Here is a 26,842-nt window from a genome sequence, read left to right on the forward strand (position 1 = left end):
AGAAGACTTGTTATTCAGTTTGGCTGGGAGTCTTTTTGAAAACTCTCTTGTTGATTACTGCGGAGGTACTTCTTCTGTTGTGGAAGGAATCAAGAATGCGTCTGTTGTGCCGGTACTGTTAAACCTGGTTCAACAAACTCAAAAGCATAAAAAGGTTTCAAAATGAGGAAATACGTCAATGGGTTACCACCCTTACGATACAAACTCTGTATAACTGGGAAGATATTGGATGGGAAGAAGTGATGAACTCACCCAATCTGACCTGTAATTATTCTTATTTAATGGATTGTTTCTTTCAACCAAAAAAAAAAAAAAAAAAAAAAAAAGGAGAATGATCCATCTATTTCTCCATCTTATTCCCGCCAAAAAAGAAAAAAAAGAGAGGCTTGCATGCCTATTTGGGCCTCCACCAATTCATTATATGGGTCCTGAGTGGCAGTTGGCCTCTTGAAATTGTTAACCCATTGGGTGATATTAGGGATTTCACTGTTTATATATGTTCCGACGACCAACCAATCATGTTGGTCAGCTGGGCAAAGCTTGTACAGAGAGACTTGGGCAGGGGGAGATATAAGATGAAGAACAAAAGCACCAGTAATCTCATCCTCCCAAAAATGGTTGAAAATTTTCCGTTTTAACCATGTTAGAAATAATCTGAAGTCCGGAAGAAACACATAACTGCAAACCTAGGATCATTGATGAAATGGAAAAATTATCAACTCACTCCCACAATGTCAGACTCCTGAAGACAGGGTTGACTTATTAGTCATTCCCGACACCAAGAATCCACTGAGCAAGATGAGTCAAATATGGCTCTGCTTGGGAACTATTGCTCAAAATTGGTCCCAGACTCTGAAGCTCAGAATTGAATTCTTTCTCGAACTTCCTGCAGTTTATGAGAAAATATTTGACAGAAGTTAAAAAGTGAGGATAGTGACACAATTGGAAATTATTTCTATTGATGCTTTAATTTGACTTACAGAACAGAATCTGTCACTGCTGTGGCATCAGTAGCATCTAACTTCATTACTGGAGCCTTGCTCTTTGATCGCCATGGTTTCAATTTTTCTGATCCTGTCTGGATATTTGACTGCTCCTCTGGGGCGGGAATGTAAATGGATGATGAAATCAACCATTGAGTAGCCGCTGAATACTGAAGACAGATGGATTTCAGCCTCTCCACCTTCTGCAATTAGGGAATCATTCATCATGAGAAAGTGCAACAGAATTCAGGAAGGTACAGAAATCACAAATTTTCCTTAAGAGCTGAGTCTATTCTTTTAACCAACAGGTGCTTTTAATTTTTACCTTGCATTTTTAGCAGCAGGCATTTTTTATAAAAATTAGCAATTGAAAAGTTCACCACTAATAGCTGGCTTTTACATGTTGGAAAGAAAATTACATACATGATCTGTTGAATGGTATGATCATAATTCAGACTTCAGTCACTGGACCTGTACGAATATTAAGATACCCGTATGCTGGGCTGTTTCCCTTTGACTGCTGGAATTAGGGGCCTCAGATCAGGGCTGTTAGGGTTTCTAGAGGCCTCGAGCAATAGGGCTGTAAGGGGTGTTACATATTTAGGATTAGGGTTTTAAGGTTCTTAGTTGGAGTTTGACAGTTGTGGAGCTAGGGTACCAAGGATCTAGAGTTAGGGTTTTACAGATTTAGAGTTTTTAGATTAGGGTTTGGGAATCTAGGACAGCAAGAAATTAGGGTTTTGGGTAGGGGAAAGTACTGCAATCTGGATCAAGTGGCAACGGAGGTGGGCAGATAATGGATCTACAATGTGGAAGAATTCTGATGGTGGGATGAGGAAATGGATCTAGGGTTTTATTTTTGGCTAAAAAGATCTAGGGTTAATAGAGATGGAGAAGTGATCAAATGGGGTAGGGTTTTCAAACAGAAATTAAAATAGTGGACGGGGGAACAGGAGAATCTGCTGACTTGAGACTTCCTGCAGCACAAGTCTTGTAATTGATTGAGATGATGGATAGACGTGGGAGGGAGGCAGGCTGCAAGCATGGCAGGAGGAGATCCTTCAGCTAGCAGCCCTATGTTTTGCTTACTCAATTTCAGGGAGGTAACTTAGCGCTGATGGAGCAGCTCTAATTCTTATAAACACACTTAGGCAGCAATAACTTTTTTTTTGGGGGGGGGGGGGGGGGTAAAACAGTAAAACTTAGGCAGCAATAACACTCTGTTAATTGTAATCTGAAATCTATTACATGCGCAGTCCTTGTATTTATAGCCTCTAACTTACAACCCTAGTTGTACCCAAAACAGAAACTGTATTTGAAAAAGGACTCTTGATACTAAATACTAACCTAGTACGGACTGTTTACTAATGTGTATCAGGCCCTTGATAAGGATTATTCATTGAAGAATGTATCAGCACCTGATAAGGTCTATGTAATTAGGGTACATTACTCTTGATAGGCCTCACCTAATTTAAACAAATAAATAACCTATTTTCACACTTGGCCTAAGCGCTAAACTTAAGGGAGGTCAAGGAATTGAAATAGCCTAGCAGCAAAAATTGCTGGGGTAAAACTCCATAGGAAAACTGGCCCCCAAACACTACTTGTGCAGAAGCCTTTGGCACCGGGTTCACCCTTTTAAAATAGGCCAATGACCACATAAACCAGCCGAACAAAGGCCAAACACCCATATCTACCAACCCTAAGTTGACTTCAAAGAGAAATAGGCCAATTTCATGGTGGACCCACATCACTATATGCAAGTGATTGTCTCTGTGAAGAAAGAAAGGAACCCCTTTTTCTAAGGGCAACTTGAGGTGTCTCAATATGACTCATATATCATATAAATGAGTGAAGTGTGGATCATACATATACTGACTCATCAGCCTCACATGATGAGCAATGTCAAGCCAAGTATGGGAACGACATCAACTCCCTGCAAGACACTGATGACTTCCTTTATCCACTGGTTCCCCATCTTTGATTTTCAAAAGTGTGTTCACTTCAAGTAGAGTATCAACAGGGCGACATCCAAGCATCCAGTCTCTGATAGAAGATCTTGGTGTGCTTCCTTTGAGAGAGGAAGATTCCCTTGGAAGACCGAGCAACCTCAACCCCAAGGAACAATCCTAGGTCATTGTTCTAAGATTCCTGCCCAAATTCAATTTTGCAACCACAGCTCTGTCACTCTACTCACTCCCAGCAAGGACTATTTCATCAACATACACAGTGAGAATAGTAATCTGTTCACCAGATCCCTAATGAATAGGATTAAGTCCTTTTTTTCTGTGTTACTTGCTGATTACCCTAGCTTATTGTCTCTATACGATAAAGTTTAATAAGGTATTCACAGTAACATGATGCCTTTATTGGGTAAACCACTTCCCTCTCCTCTTTCCTTCTGCTTTTTCTCTCTAATAACAGTATGACTACAAAAGAAAAAAACCAGAACTTGAAATTACAATCAGAAAATCCTAATGAGAAAATACTCCTGCAAATCCGTGTAAAAATGGATCCTGAGTACTGATTCTTTAAAAGAACTTGACAATGAGCGACCAAATTCAAATTTGAAGTTTACGATCAACAAAAAAAAGGCCAGTAGAATCACATGAACTAAAAACAGACTTAGAAAATATTAACAGAAAGTAAAGGATCTTAGATATAGAGTTAAGAAATAAAAGGGACAACAGAACAAATCATATACTGCCCCGATCAGTTAATATCAAATGGAGTAGCAAAACACCGAAAAAAATCCTCAGAAAGCCTACTGAATCCATATTCATAGTAGCAAAACCTGTTTTGACGCTAGGTCACCTGAGAATCCACCCAAGCGAACCCTGAAATCTAGAAACAAAAACTGATAGATTCTCCAATAATCAAAACTCCCACATAGGGTGATGGGATAGAGTAGCCAGACCAGATTTAGAATAAAAGGAAAAAAGAGTCAACTAATAATCCTTTTCCCCACACAAGCTGAAAAGAACAATCCAAGAAAGGCTAGGAAATTCTAAAACAGAAGAAAGAAATAAAAAAGAATAGGATTGGTCTTATGGTAGTCCATCCCAACTAACTATAAATAAGTAAAATAGAAAACAAACCTCTTAAACTAACCATGACTCCGTGTACTAATAAGGTTTCTGAAAATCAAGACTTGTTGGAACCGCAAGCCAAAACATATTGCACCGAACCAAAATTTATTCAGTTTTAAGAACCTCAAGACCAAAGAGAAAGGACTGATCCATCCTGTTGCAAGCCTGCTTTTTTTCACCACTTATGGTGAATAAAAACTGCATCAACTACTTGACACCTTCCAACCAAGAAGCATAGTTATCAAGGAGTAGTGTGCCTAGACATCTAGGCACGTAACAGATGCCTACGGTACCTTACTGCTGTCACCTGATTTATTACCCTCCCAGTGCCTTCTGTTACCTGTGCACCATAACAGCCTGCCTAGAAGAGCACAAATAGAATCTGATATAGTAGAACAAGTAACAAGTTTATGAACAGTTCACCATAAAAAAAAAAAAGTTAATGTAATGGGGATCACAGTGATAGTGGAACTCAACAAACTATGGGCTACCTATATGTACCATTCATTAGAATAAAACAAGATCGATTGGCAGGGTCCAATGTAGATACACCAATTGCAAGGACAAATTTAGAAAAATTCTCTGAGCAGAAGAGGGAAATGAAAATGAGATAGAATCACCAGAATCTGTTGACTTGTAGGCCTGAATGACCTTAAGGAGAAATGGATAACCAGTATTGCAATGCATCCACATGTATGACATGGATTATCATCCTTCATGTTTTATCCAAAAAAAAACCTATATTCAATAGCACTGACCTAAAGAAGTTCAACTAAATGAATCTATGGTTATGACATCATCTGAAATGAAAGAACTGCTGACCTGGAGAAGTTCAGGCAAAAGAAGCAAACATTCTTTTAGGCACTTATCAAGGAAAAAATCATGGTACTGGATAACCTGTTGCAGTAACCAACGTGTTAGAAATCGATATACACTTAACATAGAATATTCAGGTCAAAAAAGAAAAGCAAGAACAAGCAAATAGAAAGAGGGACTTACCTCATCTATGCTCTTTGCAGTTTGAAGTCTACCCTGCATCATGTGCCAATTGGGTTCAAGCACCTGAATGCAGATAAAACAGAAAGTGAGGTTATCTAGTGCAAATAAGCCTTAGGTTGGAATCGGTTATCCTGTACTTAGTTTTACTTTCAGCTTCTGGGCTTTGTGTACTTAATTTTATTTTCAGCTTCTGGGCTTAGTCTTATTTGAGCATTAACACCTGGTTTTGACTGGGTCATGATCTGATTGGTTCAATTAATGGAATTGGTTATTGATAGAACCCTCTGAGAACGGGAACTTGACTTTCCCTCAAATCAGTAAATAACGCAGTAGTTACCCAGATTCACAATGAAAACATTAACATAGCAGAGAGTTGGCTGTCATTCCATTAGCATCATTATGACATTCATACAAAGGATTGATACAACCCAGATTCTCTACATCTGATAACCAGTTCTTGGAATAATAAAATAAACGAAACTAAACTGAAGACAATCTCCACACAAGACCATTCCCTTTACCTGAGAGGCTCCCTCTCCCCGCAAGCTCAGCTTGCTGTTCCTCTCTTTTCCCCCTCCCTTCAATCTCTCTCTCATTCCAGATATATCCCCCCCCCTCCAGCCTGCGTAACAAACTCTAACAACTCTTATTCTCTTATCCAATGTCCTTCAGCCACCTAGACTGTCATTTCTGTCCCTCTGCTCATAACAGAATGGAGGCTGTCCACTAAGGAATTGCCACTTGTCCTCTCCCTACACCAGCTGCTGATGTTGCTATCTTCTCCCCTGTATCAGCTGCTGTTACTGCCTCTGCTGCTGTTGCTATATTCTCCCCTGTATCAGCTGCTGCTACTGCTGTCTTCCCCTGCTTCTTTCTACTTTGTACACCTGAGTGATAAGGGGCGTATCAGTTATCCTAATCTGAGTCTGGTTTATAATTGGCTGTAAGCGACTATTTAAAGCCCCAAGATACAAGGAATAGAGGAACTCAGATTATTGGAGTATTGCTTGCAAGCATCTGCTGTCTTCTCTTTGAGAGTTACTGGTCTAAGTTTTTAGGACATAGATCTGCTTCCTTGGTGTTTCAAGTCCAAAATGCCTGGGATCCTTGAAGCTTGAAGTCCAAAGTGGAATCAAGGGTCCAGATCTCCTGCTGTGACTAAGGATTCAGTATTCCCCTCCATCTATCTTCTACTTCATTAAAGAACAAGATCATCTGCAAGGTTATTTGCAGACCTGTCACTTCCCGACCCCTTTCTTTCCCCACTTTTTCTGTTCTCTTGAACCCCAGATATAACTCCATTGAGTAACCCTCACCCCGAATTAGAAAAGCTCAAGTTCTTCCCTGATCTTTTATCAATTTGAACCTAAACTTCATACACAACATCCCTCCACATACGCTTACCTCTATTCCAGCTGCAGCCCATTCCTCCACCTACAAAACCTAATTCCAGCCTCTCCTGAATTCTAAGTTTCTCCAAGCCCTGAAATCAAGAACCTAAATTAATCCATTAAAATTCCATCCCAGACTATTTCCTCTAGTTTGATCCTAACTTTGTCACCATCCAACCACTAGTTCTCTAGATCCCTATCTCAAGAAACCCTTCCATTTCAAGAAACCACCCCATCTCAAAAACTCCAAGGATCACCTATAATCCCAAGAATCCTATTCATTACTGGTGGTTGAGATTCAAATTCAACTGTGCATCCCTTTAAAACCATCCCATCACAACCATAGAAAACTTCAACCAGAACCAAGACCCCATTTTAGACCACCCATACACCCTAACTAAACCCCCAAGAAACCCTAATTCCCTATACATTTGAGATGGTTCTTTCAAAGAGATCTTGGCATCGGCTCTATTCAATTCAATCTACATGAATTCTACTCATATTGGTTATTCAGTCCAAGGGATAGACTTTACAGTGGGCCTAAAATATGGGTAGGAGTTAAGACTACGAGATTAGTTTAGAGTCCTTAAATTTTGGAAATTAACCAAGTCAATTGCTAGAACTACTAGAAATTTGAGTCCAGATTCAATTCAAAATCTATGTTCTGTCTTTATAGTCCTAGCTTGGGTAGAAGTGCCAAATATTAGCTTGTTTTGATTATTCCATGTAGCAGTTTGGATTCCCAATCTCTTTAGGATTGTTAAAGAATTAGTTTATGAAATCATAAATAGATGCAGGGCCATATGGCCTAAGATAAGAATTTATGAAATACAGTTTCAATCATTTCTGAAGATATACTGTTGTTGATTTTGCAGTGGTCCTTAAATGGATCCCACGCCTGGTTAACAATTTTATCCATCTATTTTCTAATTCAATATTAGAGGTCAGTTTTAAGCAAAATCTACATTCTTTGCAGTGAATAATTGTCATGGTGTACCAAGACCTCTTGAGTTCGAATCTCCTTGGAGCCAGGGACGAACCTCGCTATATATATAAATAGTTATTCCTCCCGCCCTTTTATATATAAAGCTACCCCCTGAGGATGTAGTCAGGGTGTGAGTAAGCTGGCCTGGACAAACCTCAGTTACAAAAAGAATAATAATAAAATATTGTCATGGTGTCCCGGTGAACCAAGATGTTAAAGGAGTCTAGCACAATGCAACCCCAACAGATGCAGTATCCAAGCCCTCCAAGTGAAGGGCCATGAGAACCAGTAGCTTATTTACAGTTTTATTTCAGTTCTTTAGTGTACTCGACAGAACCAGTAGCAGGATTGTAATTCTGTCCACTTGAGGGGTGTATTACGCATATGAGTTTTTTCTGTTTAGACGTGTGTGTTTATTATTTTAATTCAGTCCTTAAACAGGTGTAACTATAAGGACCTCAAGTATAGCAAGTCAAGTTAGAATCAGGCTAGAAATTCAAGTCCCTAGTTTGTATAGAAGACTCCTCCACTTGATGGCAGAGATCAGATTCGAAGATTAAATAAGAAAGCTTCTCTTTAAGTAATTCCTCATGTGATTGTTACTTGTCAGTACGTTCTAGATCTGTCAATAGAGAATTCAAGATCCAAGGCTGCGAAGGGTTCTAAGGTGAAGTCAAGCCTGGAGACCTGCAGCTGGTTGAAGAGCAGAGTTCAACCTTCAACATCCACCTAAGTTGTTCCATCTCCAAGGCTCCATTCAGGAATTATCAGCAGCCTACATCAGTCCCCCTCTCCAGTCACTTCGATTTTCTGTTTGGCTCTCCATTCCCTGGTTCGATCCCTTCTCTTCCAGCCCAAACCTACACTGTCAGATCTCCACAACCATCCATCAGTTTCACCCAAAATAACAGCCATATTCCACCTTCATACACACTATATTAGAACCATTTTCAGCCCAAACAAACCAGCCAATCTCCAGGTCTGGTCATTCTTTCCTTTTTTTAACCCAATATCGCTCAAAAATCAAGAAACCTAATATTTTCACATTCTGCCATCCAAATCCATTGAAACTTGGGGAGATTATACTTGGCAGTAAGGGTCAGGCTCAATCCAAGTTTCACCCCATCCCCATTAACTTTTCATCCCATATCTTAAGAACCAATCCCATCTCATCCCACCATCCTAAATCTCTCAAAAATTAACACTCCATCCTCGAAACCATTTCATCCCAAATTCCCAATTACCCTAACCAAGGGATTCAAAGTCCACCAGTCCACACCAACCAGCAAATCCATTCAGAAACCATCCCAAATGCCATACCCAGAATCAAAATTAAGGCCTGGAATACTAGTCTAGCCTTAGAGATCTTGGAAGACTAAACCTTATTCAAGTAAAGCTACATCTTAAACACCAAAATAGGCGACATTAGTCATCAAGGCGCCGGGATAGTCACCTAGCCAGCACCTTGAAGACATATAGCTGAACCATATCTGTTTTGTAACCTGATTCAATCAAATTTTGATATTATTTCTTTAGTTACTGCTCTGAGTTAGCTACAACTGAGACACAAGGTTCTGTAATTCAACTTTTTGAATTTCTGTTAGTTCTGAAATTCTCTGATCAACATTGATGTCTGGTTCTGCTATTAGTTTTCCAAGTAGCCCCAGCAATTTTACAGAACTCTGTATTTGTTATAATTTTGTCAAATTCTGTAGGCCTATTCTTTTGGGGGCTATTTGTTTTCCCCCAAAAAGGGGGTGTGACCCATCTGGAATAGGGTGTAGGAACAGGAAAAAAAAGGAAGGATCAGAAAATTGACTTTTGTGGTTCTTACATTAATAAAATAATCATTCCCCCCCCCCAACCATCCCCAATCCCTAGGCTCCAATCTTTCCCTCTCTCCCACCTCAGTTCCCTTTCAACCCTACCCATCCTCTCCCTCCCCAACCCACCAACCCATCTCCCCTCCCAGCCATACCTCCCCCCCCCCCTCCCAGGCCCCAACTTTGGCCCAACCCTCCCTCCCTTTTCCCTTCCTCTTCCCCTCTCCCTTACCATTCTCAGCCCACCTCCAGCCCTTCCAACAACTGTCCACCCAAGTCCCTCTTCTACTGCCCTCTCCCCATCCTCCTCCAAACTCTTCTTCCTCTCTCCTCCCAAATTAGGATTTCCAGCTTCCTTCAATGTTTGGCTAGCCCCTTCTCCATCTCTCGCTCCCCTTTCCCCTCCGATTCCAAGCAACTAACCCTATTATTCTAGACCCCTTTTTTGCATGACAAAAACATTTGCAGGGGTGTTTGCAAGGATGCTCATGAGACCAAAATTTCCCTTTCCTTTGCCCTGATCGTGACAGTGATCATGACACCTGAAGGAGAAGCAACTGTATCACCAACGGCCATTAGCAAGTGAACGGAGACTTCATCATTGATTTCAAGTCTCCTAGACAGAATAAGAAGTAGAACAGGCAGAAAAAATGGGCTCAACTCAGTCTAGCTAGGTTTGTTGGCTTTTGGCCGGCTTTGCATAGTGTCTCTTGAGCCACTTTTCTCTCTTCCAGCCCCTCTTATTTGCCGCTGGTTTGTGCTTTTGCTTCGGCTGGGCGTTGGCCCTTTGTTTGTTTTGTGATTACTTATTGAAAGCTGTCTCCTCACTTCTCCTTACCACCAATCAAACAAACATTGGTGTTGGTGTTTTACAGAAAACTTCTTCCCACCCACTTTTTTCTGTCAAACAAATAGGCCCTTGTTAGAATAGTCCACTCCCACAAGTTATTAAACTGTTACAAGTTCTCAGTTTTAAGATATAAACTTTCTTGATATTATGGTCTATATTCTCTGCATCAAAGATCCAATCTATACTATTCTCAAAATTTTCTTTTGGGGGGGAGGGGAGTGGTCAGGAGTGATTTACATTATAGATCCTTTTTTTTTTCTCCATGTAATTATTATTATTATTTTTTTGGTTCAGTTGGATCATCAGAGCAATAAAATTATACAAGGACCCAGACCCTATTGTATCTTTCCAACAGTACAGAGCAAGAACTAAAGCTTACCTCAAATGTAAGATAGTGTAGAAGGCTGTTGATAAATTTAAGCATGCTACGACATAAAAGTGATGAGCGGGAGATAACAGTTCCTCTTGCGTAAAGAGCACGAACTCCCTGAGGAAATAATAGCATTTAGCTTGGAAAAAAGGGTTGGGTGTACTAGGAAACATTCAAACATGTAAGCAAGAGATAACGTCATACTTGATGAACTTGCCATGCCCCACAAAGCTGACGGTCAACGTGTTTACAGTGGAACAGGAAGCGGAAAATTAGTTGATATTTTGTCAAGGCCTTTCTTGAAATAACAAGGGACAACGGCCATTGAACCTGTTCCAGAAAGTAGGTCAATGAAATTGCATTTCCGCCATATCATGTATTTAAACGGCTCTTAAGGATGCCAAGATTTGGTGTCATGCAAAAGCTTTGCAAGAAATAAACCCTCTCGAAAGAGAAGCATCCCAGGAGATCAATAAGGGTAGGATTGGCAGATCACCTCATCAAATAATCCTGACCATCTGATCTACCAAAATAACATGGGCAACAATGGAAATACAATAAAGAAATTTTGGTAGACAAGCTATAAATCAATAGTTTCTGGCCTCACAAAACAGCACACTGAACCATCAATCCAATCACTACCCGTAGAGATACAATGTGGCCAAAGTCCAAATGAAAATTGGCCTCATCTGAACAAATTGGGCCAGACACCAGGCTCAGCCTTATTAAAAATTCAGCAATCAACCAATCCAGTCGGCCCAAGTTTTAGCCCTACCTACACATGCTACTGGCATATTGGCTTATATTATCAACAATTTAACAAAGTACTCCACAATTAGAAAGGCAGAAATTTCACATACCTTGTAATTCAAAGAAAATGTTTCCAGGCCAGTAATGCTTACTGGTTCCTCTAGATCATTACTATCAGAAACAGGCCTACTAATTTCGAGATCTTTAAGTGTGCCCAATCTTTTAAGCAAAGAAGACCTTTCCTGTAAAGGAGAGTAACTCATGAAATGGACAAGACACCCCCAGCCAACTCAACCTAACAAAAGCGAAGTTTAAAAAGTATAAGTGACATACCACACAACAGGTCAAGTCCTCATGGTGAGGATCGGCTGCAGCAGCCGTGGTTCTCAGTGCAAGATCTAGAAGTGACTAGTTTCTCAAAGATCGCCATAAAAAAATAAAAATAAATAAATAAAGTGAACTTCCTGGAGGCAATAACAATAATTTTTAAACAAAAAAGAATAAGAAAAAGTTCAACCTTAAGCTTCTCCACTGAAATTTCATCAGGCCTTTTCACAAGTTCATCTCTAGCAATGTCCATAAAATGAACCAAGAAGTCACCCTGTGGATCAACACAGATATATTCACAGGACAGGAACAAAATGAAAGTTAAATCACAAAGATAAGAATGATCCATTATTTACAGGGTAACAGTACAGCTTAGAATAAGATTAAGATGAATAGGAGCACCAAGAATAAGATAAAGAGCACAATGAAAAAGGACAGCAAAAGGTATGATATGCCCAATAAAGCCACCAGTCAAGATTTGGAAATCCATGTTGATGCATGCATTAGCATTGTTGGACCAGAATGGCCCACTTTGAATACCCAAGCAAAGATGCTATTGGCCAAACCCAGTGTTTACAGTCAAGAGAGGGCTGATAGTTTCAAGAGAAGCAAAATCTTATAATGGTGGGTAGATTGAATAGGAGATATCTGGAAGTTTTATTATTCAAGTAAGTTTCCATAGAGTGTGACTTGGCACGTTGGTCAAGTGCTCACTTGCTGAATGCTTGGCCACGGGTTCATGTGCTGGAGATAGCCTCTTCACAAACAGGGGTAAGGCTGCATACCTCAGACCTGACTAAATGCAAGTGTCTCGTGCACTGGGTAGTGGGTACAGCCTTTTTTCCTATTGTGTAGGTGTTCAATTAATGTTAATTTTTCCTCTGTATTTACATGTATTCTGATGGAACTGAGAGAATTGAATGGAACAAAAATTGACAATTGAGTGTCCATCACAATACTGAAGTTGCGCTTTTATGCACAGGTTGGCTATCTCCAAACCTGTCCCTTTCTTTATTCATTTCCTCCCTCCCTCCTGTGAGTTGTGAGAACTGTCTGTGCAATTGTAACAATTTTTCACATAGCGAGATTTTCTCCGCTTCTCTTTTGACAAAGATCATGATTTTTTTCCCAATTTGGAAATTTTCATGTAAGTTATTGTCTTTGGTTATTGTTGTTCTTCGTGGTTGTGCATCCATCCCCAACAAATACACGTAAAGAACAAAATAATCGAAAAACACTTTTCTATTAGAGATATGAGAATAATTTAATCTCATATGCTGATCTATTGCTTCATAAGTAAATAATAGCTTCAGAACTCAGTACTTAAGACAGGTGACTGAGAATTTTGTTTTGGCAAATTCCCCAGGCAAACCTGAACATAAAGAGATTTCTCTTGAATTCAATCATTCATACAGAACCAGGTTCATAACAAGCAATCCGAATCAAGGTTAGTTTCAGATTGACTTCCATTTGTCATGGTGATAAATAGTCATTCTAGACATATGATCAAATAGAGCTTCTTTTCATTCTCTTAAATGTGTAACATTTTTCCAGACTAAAGTCAACAATTTTAAGTTATTTTCCCTGATCTTCCCTTGAGAAAATCAGAAAAGAGGAGATTTCCCACCCTGATCACTCTTCCCATGGGTATGTGATGCAGGTCCCAACACTCATCCCAAGAAGGTCCCTAGGCCAGAAAAAGGGCACAAGGTTGCTGCCCAGCAGCTAACCGCACTGCCCAACAGCATAGGGTCATGGTGCGACAGCAGGAGCATTTTTGTCATTTTGGGCAGTCCAATTTGAGCCCAACCGAGTCTAGTTACAGTCAAGATTTTATTTGGAGTCCAATTATGTTTTTGGTTTGTTATTTGAGTCAGACAATGTTAAGTAGCAGTCCTATTTTACTTATGAGTTCTATTCAAAATAGAAGTCCTTCTAGTTTTTGCTTTTGAAGTTTAAGTCCTAGTAAAAGTCCTTCAATAAAGGCTATAAATACACAGCCTAATGCTTGTAACCAAATCAGTCTTCATGAATAAAATTGTTGAAGAGAGTTGTTGCAGCAGAGATCAAGGATCAAATGGATACTTAGGGTTTCAATTAGAAGGAATTCTCCTCCAACAGCATAGCTGATCTGTCTTCATTCTTCCATCCTTCATCCCCAGCCTTTCCAATCTGGCTAAGGTTGGTTTTAATAAGAACTTGGAAGAACTGGGCCTTATACACGTGAGGCTACATCAGAGTGGCATCAGAGCCATCATGGATGAATCAGCATGCCATAACTTTAGACAATATAAATCAAAAATAAAATAAAAACCCTAGCAAAGGTTCTAGCACAAGGTCTGACAAATATGGTGGCTCAATTAGAACACCCATGCAGAGAAGAGTTACCTCCCCCACCTCCACAGGTAAATTCCCAAATGGTTATTCCCCACTGGAAAGAAACTAGTGGAAAACACAGAGACAGAGAAGTTTATACAAGAGTCCCCACAGGTGGCTATCAAGAAGGCAGAAAGAGGAATGCTCATGCTAGAGTCCCAGTATGACAACCCCATGCATGACAGGTATTAAGTTCATGAAAGACCTCCCAGAGGGAGGCCCTATCAAGCACCAAATTGGAAGAGCATAGGAGATCCTATTTCAAGGTACTTTTGATACAACAGCAAGTTTAAAGACATTTAAGATTGAGTCTCAAATGTTGTGGGTTGGGTTGACAAGAAAAGAGAGAAAAAAAAGGAAATTATGGAATTTGCACTACGTAATTGGGTGGGGTTTGGTGGAAAAGAGACTCAAAAGTAACTTTTCCAAGAATGGTGCTATAAGTCTCATCAAATTTGTGGGACACTGAGAGTGATGAGGACAGTAGAAAGAGGGTTGCTACCTCACCAAGCAAGAACAAATTCATTTGATGAAGTTGTCCAGAAGTTTCCTACCCTATCTAACTGTTGAGAATTGCCTTGGAGCACAAGCCTTGGGGCAGCAACCTTGGAGCCCAAGTTTCTATTTCACAAGTTCCTATTTTGCAAAGCAAACTTGGTTCACAAGTTTTGAAGGATCAGAGTGTCCTTTTCTGCTTAGTTTCTATTTTCAATTTATACTTTCTATTTCTGGTTCTTTCTATTATGGACCAAAAATTTTTTAGTTTATTCTGTCCTTTACTTGTAAGTTTGTTTCCTTCTTTAGAGGACAAGGTTACTTGTCTCTCAAGCTTAATCGTAGGCAAGATATTCAGGTATATGGAAGATGGAACAGCAGACAAAAAATGGAACCAAACAATTACTCCTCCCTTTTTGGTGTTATGCAAACTATTTCATTTGCGGTAATTTGAAGAAAACAAATAAACGTTTCCCACCTTTTCACCTTTTGCACTATTTTCCATACAAATAACACATTTAAGTTTTTATTTTCATAATTCTGCATTACTTTGCATCTAGCCATCAAAACCATTCCATATGGAAATGGAATGCCTTATTTTTTTTAATTTCTTTTTCCAAATCTATTTATTAAATAAAACAAGAGAATGCTTTTGAAACATAAGGAGCAATCAGCTGAACAATTTACCATCAAGAATAAGCTAGGATCCAAATAAATTTAATATAAATTCAAGTGGAATTATTAGTAGATCAGCATACCTGATCAAGAAGAAAATAGTGCTTCATAGAACGAAGCTTTCCCATGAGATCATACTGTAACAAGAAGATAAATTTCATCATCAGAATAATTTGTCACATAAAGCATTTGAATGGCAACTGACAAGAATACGAGTAAAAACAGAAAATTGCAAGGAATACGCTGAAAAATGAAAAACTGAAAGCATTGCACCTTTTCCTTTATGAGGTTCAAGAGCTCGCCACTGGCAAAATTGTAAGCAGCTTTAATGCACTCAAGATAATGGTGATTTGATCCAAAGCTCATTAATTTTGAATTCTCTGATACTGTAACCTGAGGACAACAACCTTATTAGCACCATGTGGAAAATTGACTGAGGTAATTGCAGGTTCCAATGAAAATTTGGAAAAAATATAGCAGAAAATAAGGTTATATGGAACCTGGACATTATGCCCGCACTCTCTCATGACATTTAAATATTTCCCTGTGGTCAAAATTATCCCCGCAGCATTGCTGAGGAAGCTAGGAATATCATCCTTGAGACTATAACGTTGTTCCCAATACTTGGCATCATAATCTTGAGCAAGACTCTCCTATCAAAAAGGTAAAACCCACATAAGCAAATTGGGCCCATGTGCACTAAACTCATACTCAACAATAGTGGTGTTACTGTTACCTTTTGGAGTGATTTGTTCTCTGCAATGAAAAACTCACCATATGGATCATCAATCACCCCCTCATAGACCCACCTAGAGATCAATTCCGTACAGTTCAACTGAAGGTATCATCAAGTAGGCATAACAAGATCAAAGCAGTACATACAATGGTCAATGGCATATAAACAAAGGGTAGGAATGGGTCTAGCTGCGAAGTCCAAACCAAATCCATGACACAGGACATGAATAAAAAGATCTGTCATCATTTTTCGTTTCATACTTCTTATAAAAGCTGTTTTTTTCTGCTTCCTGCTCATACCTGTCATTGCTTTGCTAAAAAATACACAAACATCATTCTTATAAAAGGGAACTATAAAACAAAACAAAAAATAACCACCAAAGTTGATGATTGATGTAGACCACAATGAAACCAGTCATAAGAAAGGGGCAGACAAGAGTAAAGGCACAGCCCTACATTTTCTTTTTCTTCTTTTCTTTTCCTTTTTTTTGGTGTGTGTGGAAGGTTTTCTGAATCTGACTTACCCTTGTTTAGATTTTTATTGGAGCTGTAGATCAGCCTTCTGTTGTTGCAGTATGGTATGTTGCTAAAATAAAACTCACAGTTAGTTAACCAGGTACCCCCCCCCAACCAAAAAAAAAAGAAAATTGTATTGGATTGAGTCCAGAAAAGAAACAAGAACCTAAATTCTTGCTGATTCAAACTGCAAACATCCGAACAACGATATCTTGATGAGGACATCACACCATCTGATCAAGGATTTCACGCTTACCAAAGGAGATGTCATTATTATCATACATATCAGCCATCCACTGCTTCTTTTGACAACAAGTTTCGTGGGTGCCATACTGCAGAGGACAGCCAGTGAACCTCACTTGCAGCAGATTTTATCATTTTCCAGTGTTCTCAATTTTATTTATTAATTCTACTTTTTGTTTGTTTCTATCAATTTATGAATGAATGTAAGGAGAGGTGTCTTCTCTGTTTCACTATATTTTTTAGTCTTGCAACTACCCCCTCTTGATTACTCTTCTTTTGTAGTTCTTCTTGTCTCTTCAAGGTTGTCAAGTGACAAGGCGAGGCGAGGCAATAGAGGGCAAGGAAATCCGAGGCGACACCAGGTCACCTTGACACAATAAGAGTCAGGACGCCTAGGCTTCACCTTGACAATCTTGCATCCTTTTTCTCTCCTTTATTCTTCTTTCTTCTTGCTACTTCAAAGCCTTGATCAATTACCTCTGTTTCTTCTGTTATCTGCTCCTTACTCTCCAAAATTTTGTTCGCCTCCCCGATATGTTGTCTTCTTCCCACCCATCCGTCCCCCCCCCCCCAACCCCAAAAAAAAAACAATATTGCTCCTTATTCTTTAGAGTTTCACCAGCATACTAAAGGAACTGAACAGAACTATAACCTTAAGGAGAGGCCCTAAAATCTGAGTAGCATGTATATCCCCTACCATAATATTTAGTTCTCCTTTCATTTAGTGTATGTACCATAGTTACTCCCTATGCTGAATGAGTTAATGACTAACATAGATGTTACTGCTGTAACTGCTACTTAGCCTTCCAATTTTAGGATTCTTGAAGGTTCATGCACATATGCTTTGACTATATACTGGGTAGTCTATGTCCCTGTGTCATTCAACTGGAACCTTGTGCAGTTCAATGAACTTAATATAGCTTAGAATTAATAGATGTCATGAGAAAAAGAAGGATTATCTAGCTTACATTCAAGAGACTAGATGGAAGAGAAAAAAAGCTAAAGAGTTGGATGAATTAAACTATGGTAACTACGGATAAAGGTAATAAAAGTGGAGTAGTCATATTAGTGGATAAAGATTTAAAGAATAATGTGGTGGATGTTAAAAGAATAGGCGACAGTATTATAACTATCTAGCTTGTAATGGATAAAGAAATTGAAAATATAGTTAGTGCATATGCACCTCAAGCAGGACTGGATGGAAGTATAAAGTTAAAATTTACGGAAAATATGGATGGATTAGTGCAAAGAATTCATCAAGGAGAAAAGATTATCAAGGGGGGTGATCTAGATGGCATATTGGGAAAGATCAAAGAAGCTATGAAAGTGTACATGGGGGAGGGGGTATGGTTTTTGAGAGAAGAATGAAGAAGGGATTGCAATTCTAGATTAGGCTGTTGCTTTTGATTTATCTATTGAAAATCCTAATTTAAAAAAGAGAGAGGAGCATTTATTACCTTCAAAAGTGAACAGTTTGGAAGCCAAATAGATTTCTTCCTAACAAGAAGATTGGATAGATTGTTGTGCAAGGATTGTAAGGTGATACTAGAGGAAAGCTTAACCACACAACATAGAATTGTGGTCTTGGATGCCTGCCTCACTCCACGAACTCATAAAAGCTGAGATTAACTATCCAAGGATAAGGTGGTGGAACTTAAAAAGAGATTGCATACTTGAAACTTGAAATCTTTCACTAATGAAGTAGTCAAACAAGAAAGTGGCAATTTAAGGGAGACACTAATAAAATGTGGAATGACATGGCTATGTGTACTAGGAAGGTAGCTAAAGGTGTCATAGGTGAATCAAAAGGAAAGCACCATCTTTATAGAAAGACATGGTGGTGGGATGGTGAGGTTCACACAGCCCTTAAGAGAAAGCTAGCTTTAAGACATGGCAAAGGACTAAGGATGTACAAGACCTACAAAGGTATAAGTTGACAAGGAATGAAGCTAAAAAAATTGTGGGAAAAACAAGGGAGAAAAGGCATGAAGATTTATATAATAAGTTGGGCACAATGGAAGGGGAAAAAGCTATTTATAAGATAGCTAAAATACAGAACAGGAAGAGTAGAGTTCTAGACCAGGTTCAATGTATTAAAAGTGAAGAACACAAGGTACTAGAACGTGATGATGACATCAAGAACATTTGGAAAGTCTATTTCTTTAGCCTACTAAATGAACATACTTCAGGAATCCATGGTTCAAATGATTACACCATTTGCCATACCACCAATTTTTGAACATATATACGAAAATTTCGATGTCTGAAGTAAAAAAAAAAAGCTCTAAGGAGGATGAAAGTAGGCAAAGCCCAAGGTCTTGATGAAATCACAATAAAAGTATGGAAGATCTTAGGAACCTATGGGCTAGCTTGGTTGACCAAGTTATTTAATAAGATTATGAGCACAATGAAAATGCAAATGAATAGAGAAGCATCCTGGCCCCAATTTACAGAATAAAGGAGATATTCAAAGCTATATTACTATAGAGGCATAAAATTGGTGAGTCATACAATGAAATTATAGAAGAGAGTAATTGAAACCCGTTTGAGACAAGAAACCACTACTACAGAGAACCAATTAGTTTTGTACAAGAAAGATCTACAATGGAAGCTATTTACCTTATTAGGAGACTTACGGAAAGGTATAAAGAGTGTAGGAAAGATCTTTATATAGTATTTATGGACCTAGAAAAAGCTTATGATAGTCCCTAGAGAATTAATTTGGCTAACACTAGAGAAAGGAATGTTGCAAGTAAATATAGGGATATAGTTAAAGATATGTATGATGGTTCAATGACAAGTGTAAGAACAATAGGAGGCCAAGGTGGTGAATTCCCGATTATAGTTAGGCTACATCAAGGATCAACTTTCGGCCCATATTTATTTGCACTTATAATGGATGATTTAACCAAAGACATTACGATGAGGCTCCTTCGTGTATACTTTTTGTTGATGATATTGTATTGATAGATGAGACACGAGTAGGGATTAATGCCTAGTTAGAAGCATAAAGAGCAACTTTGGATCAAAAGGCTTCAAACTAAGCAAATTAAGACAGAATATCTAGTCTGTAACTTTTGGTTATGATTGGACAGATGATGAGGTGGTAAAATTTATTTAGGAGATTCCAAAAAGCAAATTCTTTTAAGCACCTTAGCTTAATCATATATGAAAGAAAGGTGATATAAATGATGATGTTTCCCAAAGAATTAAAATAGGGTGAATGAAATGGAGGAGTACGGCCACAGTTTTTTATAATAGACTAGCAAAACTCCACATGCATATGCACGTGGTTGTATTTTGTTTTTTATTTTTTTCCTTTTCTAGAAATAATTTAAGATCCGTTTGAGAGTTCATTGTAAAATAATTTATGGTGATTTTATAGTCCGAAAAACTTAAAATGACCGAAAATCGTTTGGTTACCAAATGAGAGGTTAAATGTTTGTTTCATACTGAGGGAGAATATCTTTTTTAGATAATTGACACAATTCTGATTTAGTATATTGTGAATTCTATAAATTATTTAGCTAAGTTGTTTAATAAGATTATGAGCACAGGGAAAATGCCAAATGAATGGAGGAGAAGAGTCATAGTTCCAATTTACAAAAATAAAGGAGATATTCAAAGTTGTAATAACTATAGGGGCATTAAATTGATGAGTCATACGATGAAATTATGGGAGAGAATAATTGAAACCCGTTTGAGACACTTAACTATAGTTACGGAGAACCAATTTGGGTTTATGCCGGGAAGATCTATAACGAAGGCTATTTACCTAATTAGGAGACTTATGGAAAGGTATAGAGAATGTAGGAAAGACCTTCATATGGTATTTATTGACCTAGAAAAAGCTTATGATAGAGTCCCTAGAGCGTTAATTTGGCAAGTACTAGAGAAAAGAAGTGTTGCAAGTAAATATGTAGATATAGTTAAGGATATGTATGATGGTTCGGTGACTAGTGTTAGAACAGTAGGGGGACAAAGTAATGAATTCCCGATAACAGTTGGGCTACATTAAGGGTCAACTTTAAGCCCATATCTATTTGTACTGGTAATGGATGAATTGACCAAAGACATTCAAGATGAGGTCTCCTAGTGTATGCTTTTTTCTTTTTTCTTTTTTTGCTGAATAGATGTAATTGTTGAAAATGAATATTTTCAAGGGATGGATTGTGAATATGAATCTGAGATGTTTGAAAGAGTATGTATATTTTGGGAAGGGGTGTCTATGGTTAGGAAAGGGTATTTTGGTCTAGTGAAAAAAATACCATAACTGAATTGAGGTTTTACTTTTATATAGTAGTATGATGTGATATATTCCTTTAAAACTTAAAGGAGACTTCTATAGGACCGTCATATTACCAACTACGATGTATGGTGCAAAGTGTTACACAGTTAAAAAGCATCATATAGATAAACTCAAATGTAGCAGAAATGAGAATGCTAAGATAGATGAGTGGCAAAACTAGGAGAGATAAGATAAGGAATGATCATATTAGAGTTGGTACGAGAGTAACTCCAATAAATGATAAACTACAAGAAAATCAACAAAGGTGGCATGGCGCCACGACCACGTTCAGAGGAGGCCTTTGAATGCCCCTATACAGGAGAAGCAACGTAATCCAGATTGAAGGCATTAGAAGAGCTAGGGGTAGACCTAAGATAACTTGAACAAAAGTGGTGAGAAAGGATATGCATGGCTTAGACCTGTATCTAGTATGACGTCAAACATAACTGATTTTAAGGCAGGAATCCATGTAGCTAACCCCATTTAGTCAGGAAAAGGCTTACTGTTGTTGTGTTTTTCTCATTCTCTCTGTTTACTGTTGTCTCCCTCTTTTACATGCTCAATGTATGTTGCTACTCGTCCTAACTAAACAATGTCTACGTGTATTTGGAACCAACCCCACCTTACACTAGGATTGTTGCCCTTGTAGGAAAATTTAGCCTCCAGGTTAGGGGTGCAAGTTTGGCCTTAGCGGCCCTAACATGCCCTGAGCCCGAATAGGGCTTAGGCTCAAATTTTTGGCCTTGAGGGCAAGTTAGGGCCCAAAATATTCTGGCCCTGACTAAGGCCAAGGGCGGGCTTGGGATTACTCTTTGGCCCGTCGGGCATGTCCTTGATTTTTGGCCTTGACCCTGGCCTTGATTTTGGCCCTAACCCTGGCCTTGATTTTGGCCCTGATCCTGACCTTGGTTTTGGCCCTAATCCTGGTCCTCATTTTAGCCCTAAAGCAATGGGAGACCTTCAAAGGTCAATATAGAATTATGGAATGTTGATTTATTCAAGTTTAAAGCAACACTACGAATTTATTAACTATTTTATCATTGGGAAAATTACATATAAACCCTCTGGATTTACAATCAATTACATTTACTACCCCTAAAATGAAATTAATCACAAATACCCCCTCACTATTAATATCATCATTTAGCTTTACTACTCAACAATAAGGGGGTATGTGTAATTGATTTCTTTTTAGGGGTAGTAGATGTAATTGATTGTAGATGCAGGGGGTCTATATGTAATTTGCCCTTTATGATTTATAGGAGCTTGAATCATTTTATATTTCTATGAATTTTATTTTTAGTTTACCTATGATACCTTTATGTATCTTCTTGATATTTTAGTTAATATGTTTGAAGAGCTTTTGTTTTTGTTTTCTGACATTTCTACATTCAGATGTTAGTTTGTTAATAATAGCTGCAATGAATGAGCTTTCCTATGGTTGGTTGCTGCTCTTAAAGTTACTGGTTTGACCACCATAGGTTTCATTGTTAATGTGTTGAGCAGCATCTTATCTGTTGAAATTTATGTCAGCAGAAGTGCCAAGTTGATAGTGTTTTAATGGTCCAGCATGGGAGTAACATGTTGGAGTAACCAAAAATAAAAGTTGCTTGAGTAAACACTTTACCAAAGGAGTACATCAGAACTTTAGAGGTTAGTGAGGCATCATTTTTATAACAACCTTGAGTTTACTCTTTTTTTCTTTCTTTCTTTCTTTCTTTCTTTTTTTTTTTTTTTTTTTTTTTTTTTTTTTTCTTTCTTTTTTTTTTTGGGTCTTTTGACTTGTTTATAAGGAGCTTCAAGAGGTGGTTTTCTTCCTCCTGATTCTTCAAGTTTCTCATCTATGTCTGATAGGTGTTTCATGCAAACATAAACACTAGTTTTTAGTTATTATAAATTGAGTGTTAGAGCTTCCAAATTATTAGTTTTTATCCTGTTGGGTACTGTTGCTTACCTTTTAAAGTTATTTATTATGTCTATCCTAACACCTTAGAAAGGGAGCCTTTTATCTAAAGTGAATTGATGTCTAATGTTTGATCTCAATGAATTAGGAACAGGGATAAGGATAGGGCCAGACAAGGCTAAGTATGGCAGGAATGGGCTTGGGTGGGCCCTATAGGGTTTAGGGTCAGCAACAATAATCCTTGGCCCTGAATTAGGGTCAAGGGAGGAATAAGCTTAGATTAGAATACATAGGGCTGGGCCTGGGATTGCAAGAGCCGGTCCAGCCCGGCCCTGTTTCAGCCCTATGCTAGGTTTTATCCTACTTCATGTTAGAACTCCAATGCTAAAGATCAGCCAGTTTCAAAAGATTGACAAAATAGATCTCCAAAAGAGGATGATTCCTTCAAATAGTGGTCCGGTGCCTCTCAAATGGCAATCAATCCCACATTTCCACTGTGCATTGTGAAACTATGACTATGCATTTAGTAGATTCTTTCACCAGGACCAAACAAGCAGATCAGACTTCCTAGTATATCAAATTATAATTTCGATAGCTAAATTAATTTTACAATTGGAGTTTGGAATTCAAGCAGAGAAAACCTTTAGCAAATCAAATTGACACAGGAGTGCACGAGTAGAATGGAAATAAGCTCCCAAGCAACAGATACCTTTCCAATATGCCAAGATATGCAGAACTCGCACACTGTGTCATCTTTTCCAGTAATGACCTCACTGCATGATCTCCAGCCATTGCCTTGGCCTGAAAGTTTAAAGAGGCACAATGATAACAAAGGAAATTAAAATATTACACTTCAGTGATAGGAGATAATATAAGGATATCCAACATCACAGAAGAGCTTCACAAGACTTTAACTGAATGACTTCTGATATTATTGAGAAAAAGTAGGACCTGGTTTTGCAAGAGGTTAAGAACCACAGCACCCATGAAATTATTGGTTGAAGCCTTCTGTATCACGATGCACAAAGCTTGCATTGAACCCATCATTGGCTGGAAAGCATGGCATAAATCAGGGAAAGGATATCCAAGAAGATTTTGCAGTAAAAGATAGATTAAGCCATAAGGCAAATTCAAACCTGACAAAAAAACCAAAATCCTTGTATAGAGAGCCTTCCAAGCCAGAATTGGTGCTCAAGTTGTGCCACCATAGCCTGGTAATCCTGAAAAGTAAATTTTTGCATGAGTTTGGAGCAAGTATAATCCAATGGCATATCATGATATCAATGCAGTTGGAATTTCAAGCCACCAGTGCTTGCAATACCATTAGTAGTTGATATCTGTAATAGATATATGTGAACAAGGATAACAAAGTAAGTCCTTCCAATACTGATCAGATGGAGCAAACTGAACACATGTTCAAAGTTAGAAATTGGCTTGCTCTTTCAGAAGGTCTGAGGAGAATGTTCTGAAACAAAAAGGTTGAAGCTTGTGTTCTCCTGTGGAGGCAAATGTGTTCATGCTTAAACCAAGTCAAATGTGAAGAATGAACTATATCTGTTTATCAAACCTCCAAACCATTTCCCTATTTCATATTAGTGTTAATATCAGTTGCTCTTGATCTTCACAAACAATAGATGTCTTCGGACAAAGCTCTCTCTATAATTATCAGATGTAAGCTGCTGAACATGTAGTCAAATAATGGTTTAAAAACTAGGAAAATGTTAACTTTAGAAGCTTCGAAGTGACTAGTTGAAATACCCTACAAATAAGAGGATGAACAATGTGTCAGTCAACATTTTCACCCCATATCATATCATTTTCAGCGATACAGTTCAACAGGGTATCATAAATACTGTTTCAAATGTCCCCAATCGAAATTTTGATCAACCTCAAACTTTTTCCCTCTTTTGCCTTTTTTTTTTTGCCAAAGAAGGAAAACTCACATTTCTGCCTTCCTTTTTTTGCCTTCTCAGGAATGCACATTGTTGGAATCAAGTGCTAAGGATTGCCACATCACTCCCACAACAATGTTTAGCTGCATCTTGGTGAAGATTTGGCCACATTCAACAGTAGAAGCAGACAAAAGTGTTTGACACCCCTCTCTTAACTAGGATATGTGGGTGATATAGGGGGAACCCTAGCAACTAGGGGAACCTACAAGGCTGGTTACTAGTCTTTAGGTTAGGCAATTATTAGTGGAAGTTTAACAGCATAATCTAGTGAACATGCAAGTTTAGACAATAATAGTAAAGCAAGATCAATTCATCCCTAACAGATAAAATAACAAAGCAAGGAATTAAGGGTAATATGAGGCTAGGAATCAGTGCACTGTAACCCTACTTTGAGTCCAAGATTCATCAAGAATCCAAGAAAATAACTACCAGCCTAGTCAAGATCTTATCTCCAACATAAAAATGCAATCAATCACAATGTAAAAACCTTAGAAATTGATACTAGTATTCCTATGTACCAAAAACAAATACTAGCATTCCTACTGCAGAATGAAAGAAAATGGGAAGTAATAACTAATGAAAGGTAACAAAGGAAACAAAAGAAGAAGAAAAAAATACCTGCTGGTTCTTGATGGGGCTGCAAAACAATGGTTAAGGAAATAACAGTAATGGAATAGGGGTAAGGTATATGCAATGAGAAGAAGGGAAACCAATAGCTGTTAAAACTATGGATGGGAAGACAAAGAAACACTAAAATATTTTACGGGTAATAAAGGAACAAAAGGAAAACAAAAATGGAAAGGAGATTGGGGTTGTGAACCAGGAACAGATGACACAGAAAGAAAAGAAAGATTCAGGGGAAAGAAAGAAACAAATATTACGGTAAGGCTGTCATGTAGAAAAGATAAGAAACACCAACAACAACAACAAAAAGAAGAAAAAGAATGACAGCAGCAATAGAGGACTTCCGAACAGACTAGGGAAAAAGGGTTGGGGTCTGTTCAAGAAAGTAGAAGAGAAGAAAAGGTACACCATAGGTGAAGAGAGAAGTGATGCCAAGGAGAGAGGGGATCTTGTGCAAGACTTCTAATTTTCAATCAATAATTCATCCTTCATTCCTTGCCATACACGTCCTTAAATAGGAAAAAGAATAATTTCATCCCAACCCTACAATTTAATACCCTAGAAAACCCTAAATAACTCTCTACACAGATCTAATATATAGGGACAAAATTGGAAACTTAAAGTACAGTTAAATAAAAATAACACATGAATCAATCCAAACCCAAGTAAATAAAAATAACTTAAAATCTCTATGTTGATGTCGCCGGTTGACTCGAAACTGCCACCGACGAATGATGTCCTCATCAGTGCAATTAAATCTTTAGGTGTTCCATCATAAGCCTTTTCTAGACCAATAAATAGTAGCATATGAAGATCCTTTTTATGGGCTCTATATCTTTCCAAGAGTCTCCTAAGTAAATAGACAGCCACTGTCATGGAACTACCAGGCATTAAAACCAAACTGGTTTTGCAGCAATTAAACAAAACCTCAGTCATCATACATGTTCGAATAAAGGGTTGCAGCTGGGAAAGGGAATGATCTCTACTTGGTGGTCTTCTCCAATCAGCAGCAGCAGAACAAATAGAAAGTAGAAGCCATTGCTCTATATATATGTATGCAATTATCTGTCCATAGACCTGAAAGATTTCGGAGTTAACCAAATGAGTTTTGCTTTGAGTTCTCCCATTATCTCGTCCATGTTTGAGTGGTGAGAAGGGCTATGTCCTCGCTGAAAGAAAGCTGAACCACCCTTATCCCCCTTCTAGTTTCTATTTGCTTCCTCGCTATTTTTGACTTGTTCAAACCTTGCTGGAGCTGTATTTGTCCTGCTGCTGCTGATAGGAGAAGATCGCCAAGTTAATAACATCTCCTTCCCAAGCTGCTGTTTTTAACTACAGCTGAAACCCTTCATTCAAACAGTTTTCTTTACAGAGGTTATGTTTAATTGCTGAAACTATCGTCAACCCTATAAAGAGTGGTTCTTAGTTGAACCTCTTGATGTAACCAGAAGGACCCCCCCCCCACCCT

At 38.3% G+C, this 26,842-nt stretch overlaps 1 protein-coding gene across 1 annotated transcript in view; it reads right to left on the reverse strand.

Moving 5' to 3' along the window:
- Positions 1-301: 301 nt before the first annotated feature.
- LOC149023722 (Spc97 / Spc98 family of spindle pole body (SBP) component) overlaps positions 302-26,842 on the reverse strand; it is a 40,503-nt gene continuing 13,962 nt past the window's right edge. Inside the window, exons 6-21 of the mRNA XM_089144224.1 lie at positions 23,935-24,018; positions 23,750-23,848; positions 23,508-23,599; positions 15,850-15,922; positions 15,614-15,766; positions 15,387-15,506; positions 15,197-15,250; positions 11,758-11,841; positions 11,574-11,648; positions 11,351-11,482; positions 10,695-10,820; positions 10,500-10,607; positions 5,072-5,134; positions 4,895-4,969; positions 981-1,186; positions 302-886 (exon numbers count right to left, since the gene is read on the reverse strand). Coding sequence (XP_089000350.1) covers positions 763-886; positions 981-1,186; positions 4,895-4,969; positions 5,072-5,134; positions 10,500-10,607; positions 10,695-10,820; positions 11,351-11,482; positions 11,574-11,648; positions 11,758-11,841; positions 15,197-15,250; positions 15,387-15,506; positions 15,614-15,766; positions 15,850-15,922; positions 23,508-23,599; positions 23,750-23,848; positions 23,935-24,018 — 1,668 coding nt within the window. The 3' untranslated portion in view covers positions 302-762. The remainder of the gene's footprint in view (positions 887-980; positions 1,187-4,894; positions 4,970-5,071; positions 5,135-10,499; positions 10,608-10,694; positions 10,821-11,350; positions 11,483-11,573; positions 11,649-11,757; positions 11,842-15,196; positions 15,251-15,386; positions 15,507-15,613; positions 15,767-15,849; positions 15,923-23,507; positions 23,600-23,749; positions 23,849-23,934; positions 24,019-26,842) is intronic.

The sequence above is a fragment of the Hakea prostrata genome, chromosome 2 (assembly GCF_041222555.1).
Source record: "Hakea prostrata isolate BN-2017 chromosome 2, UWA_Hpros_2, whole genome shotgun sequence".
In the NCBI taxonomy this organism is placed as follows: domain Eukaryota; kingdom Viridiplantae; phylum Streptophyta; class Magnoliopsida; order Proteales; family Proteaceae; genus Hakea; species Hakea prostrata.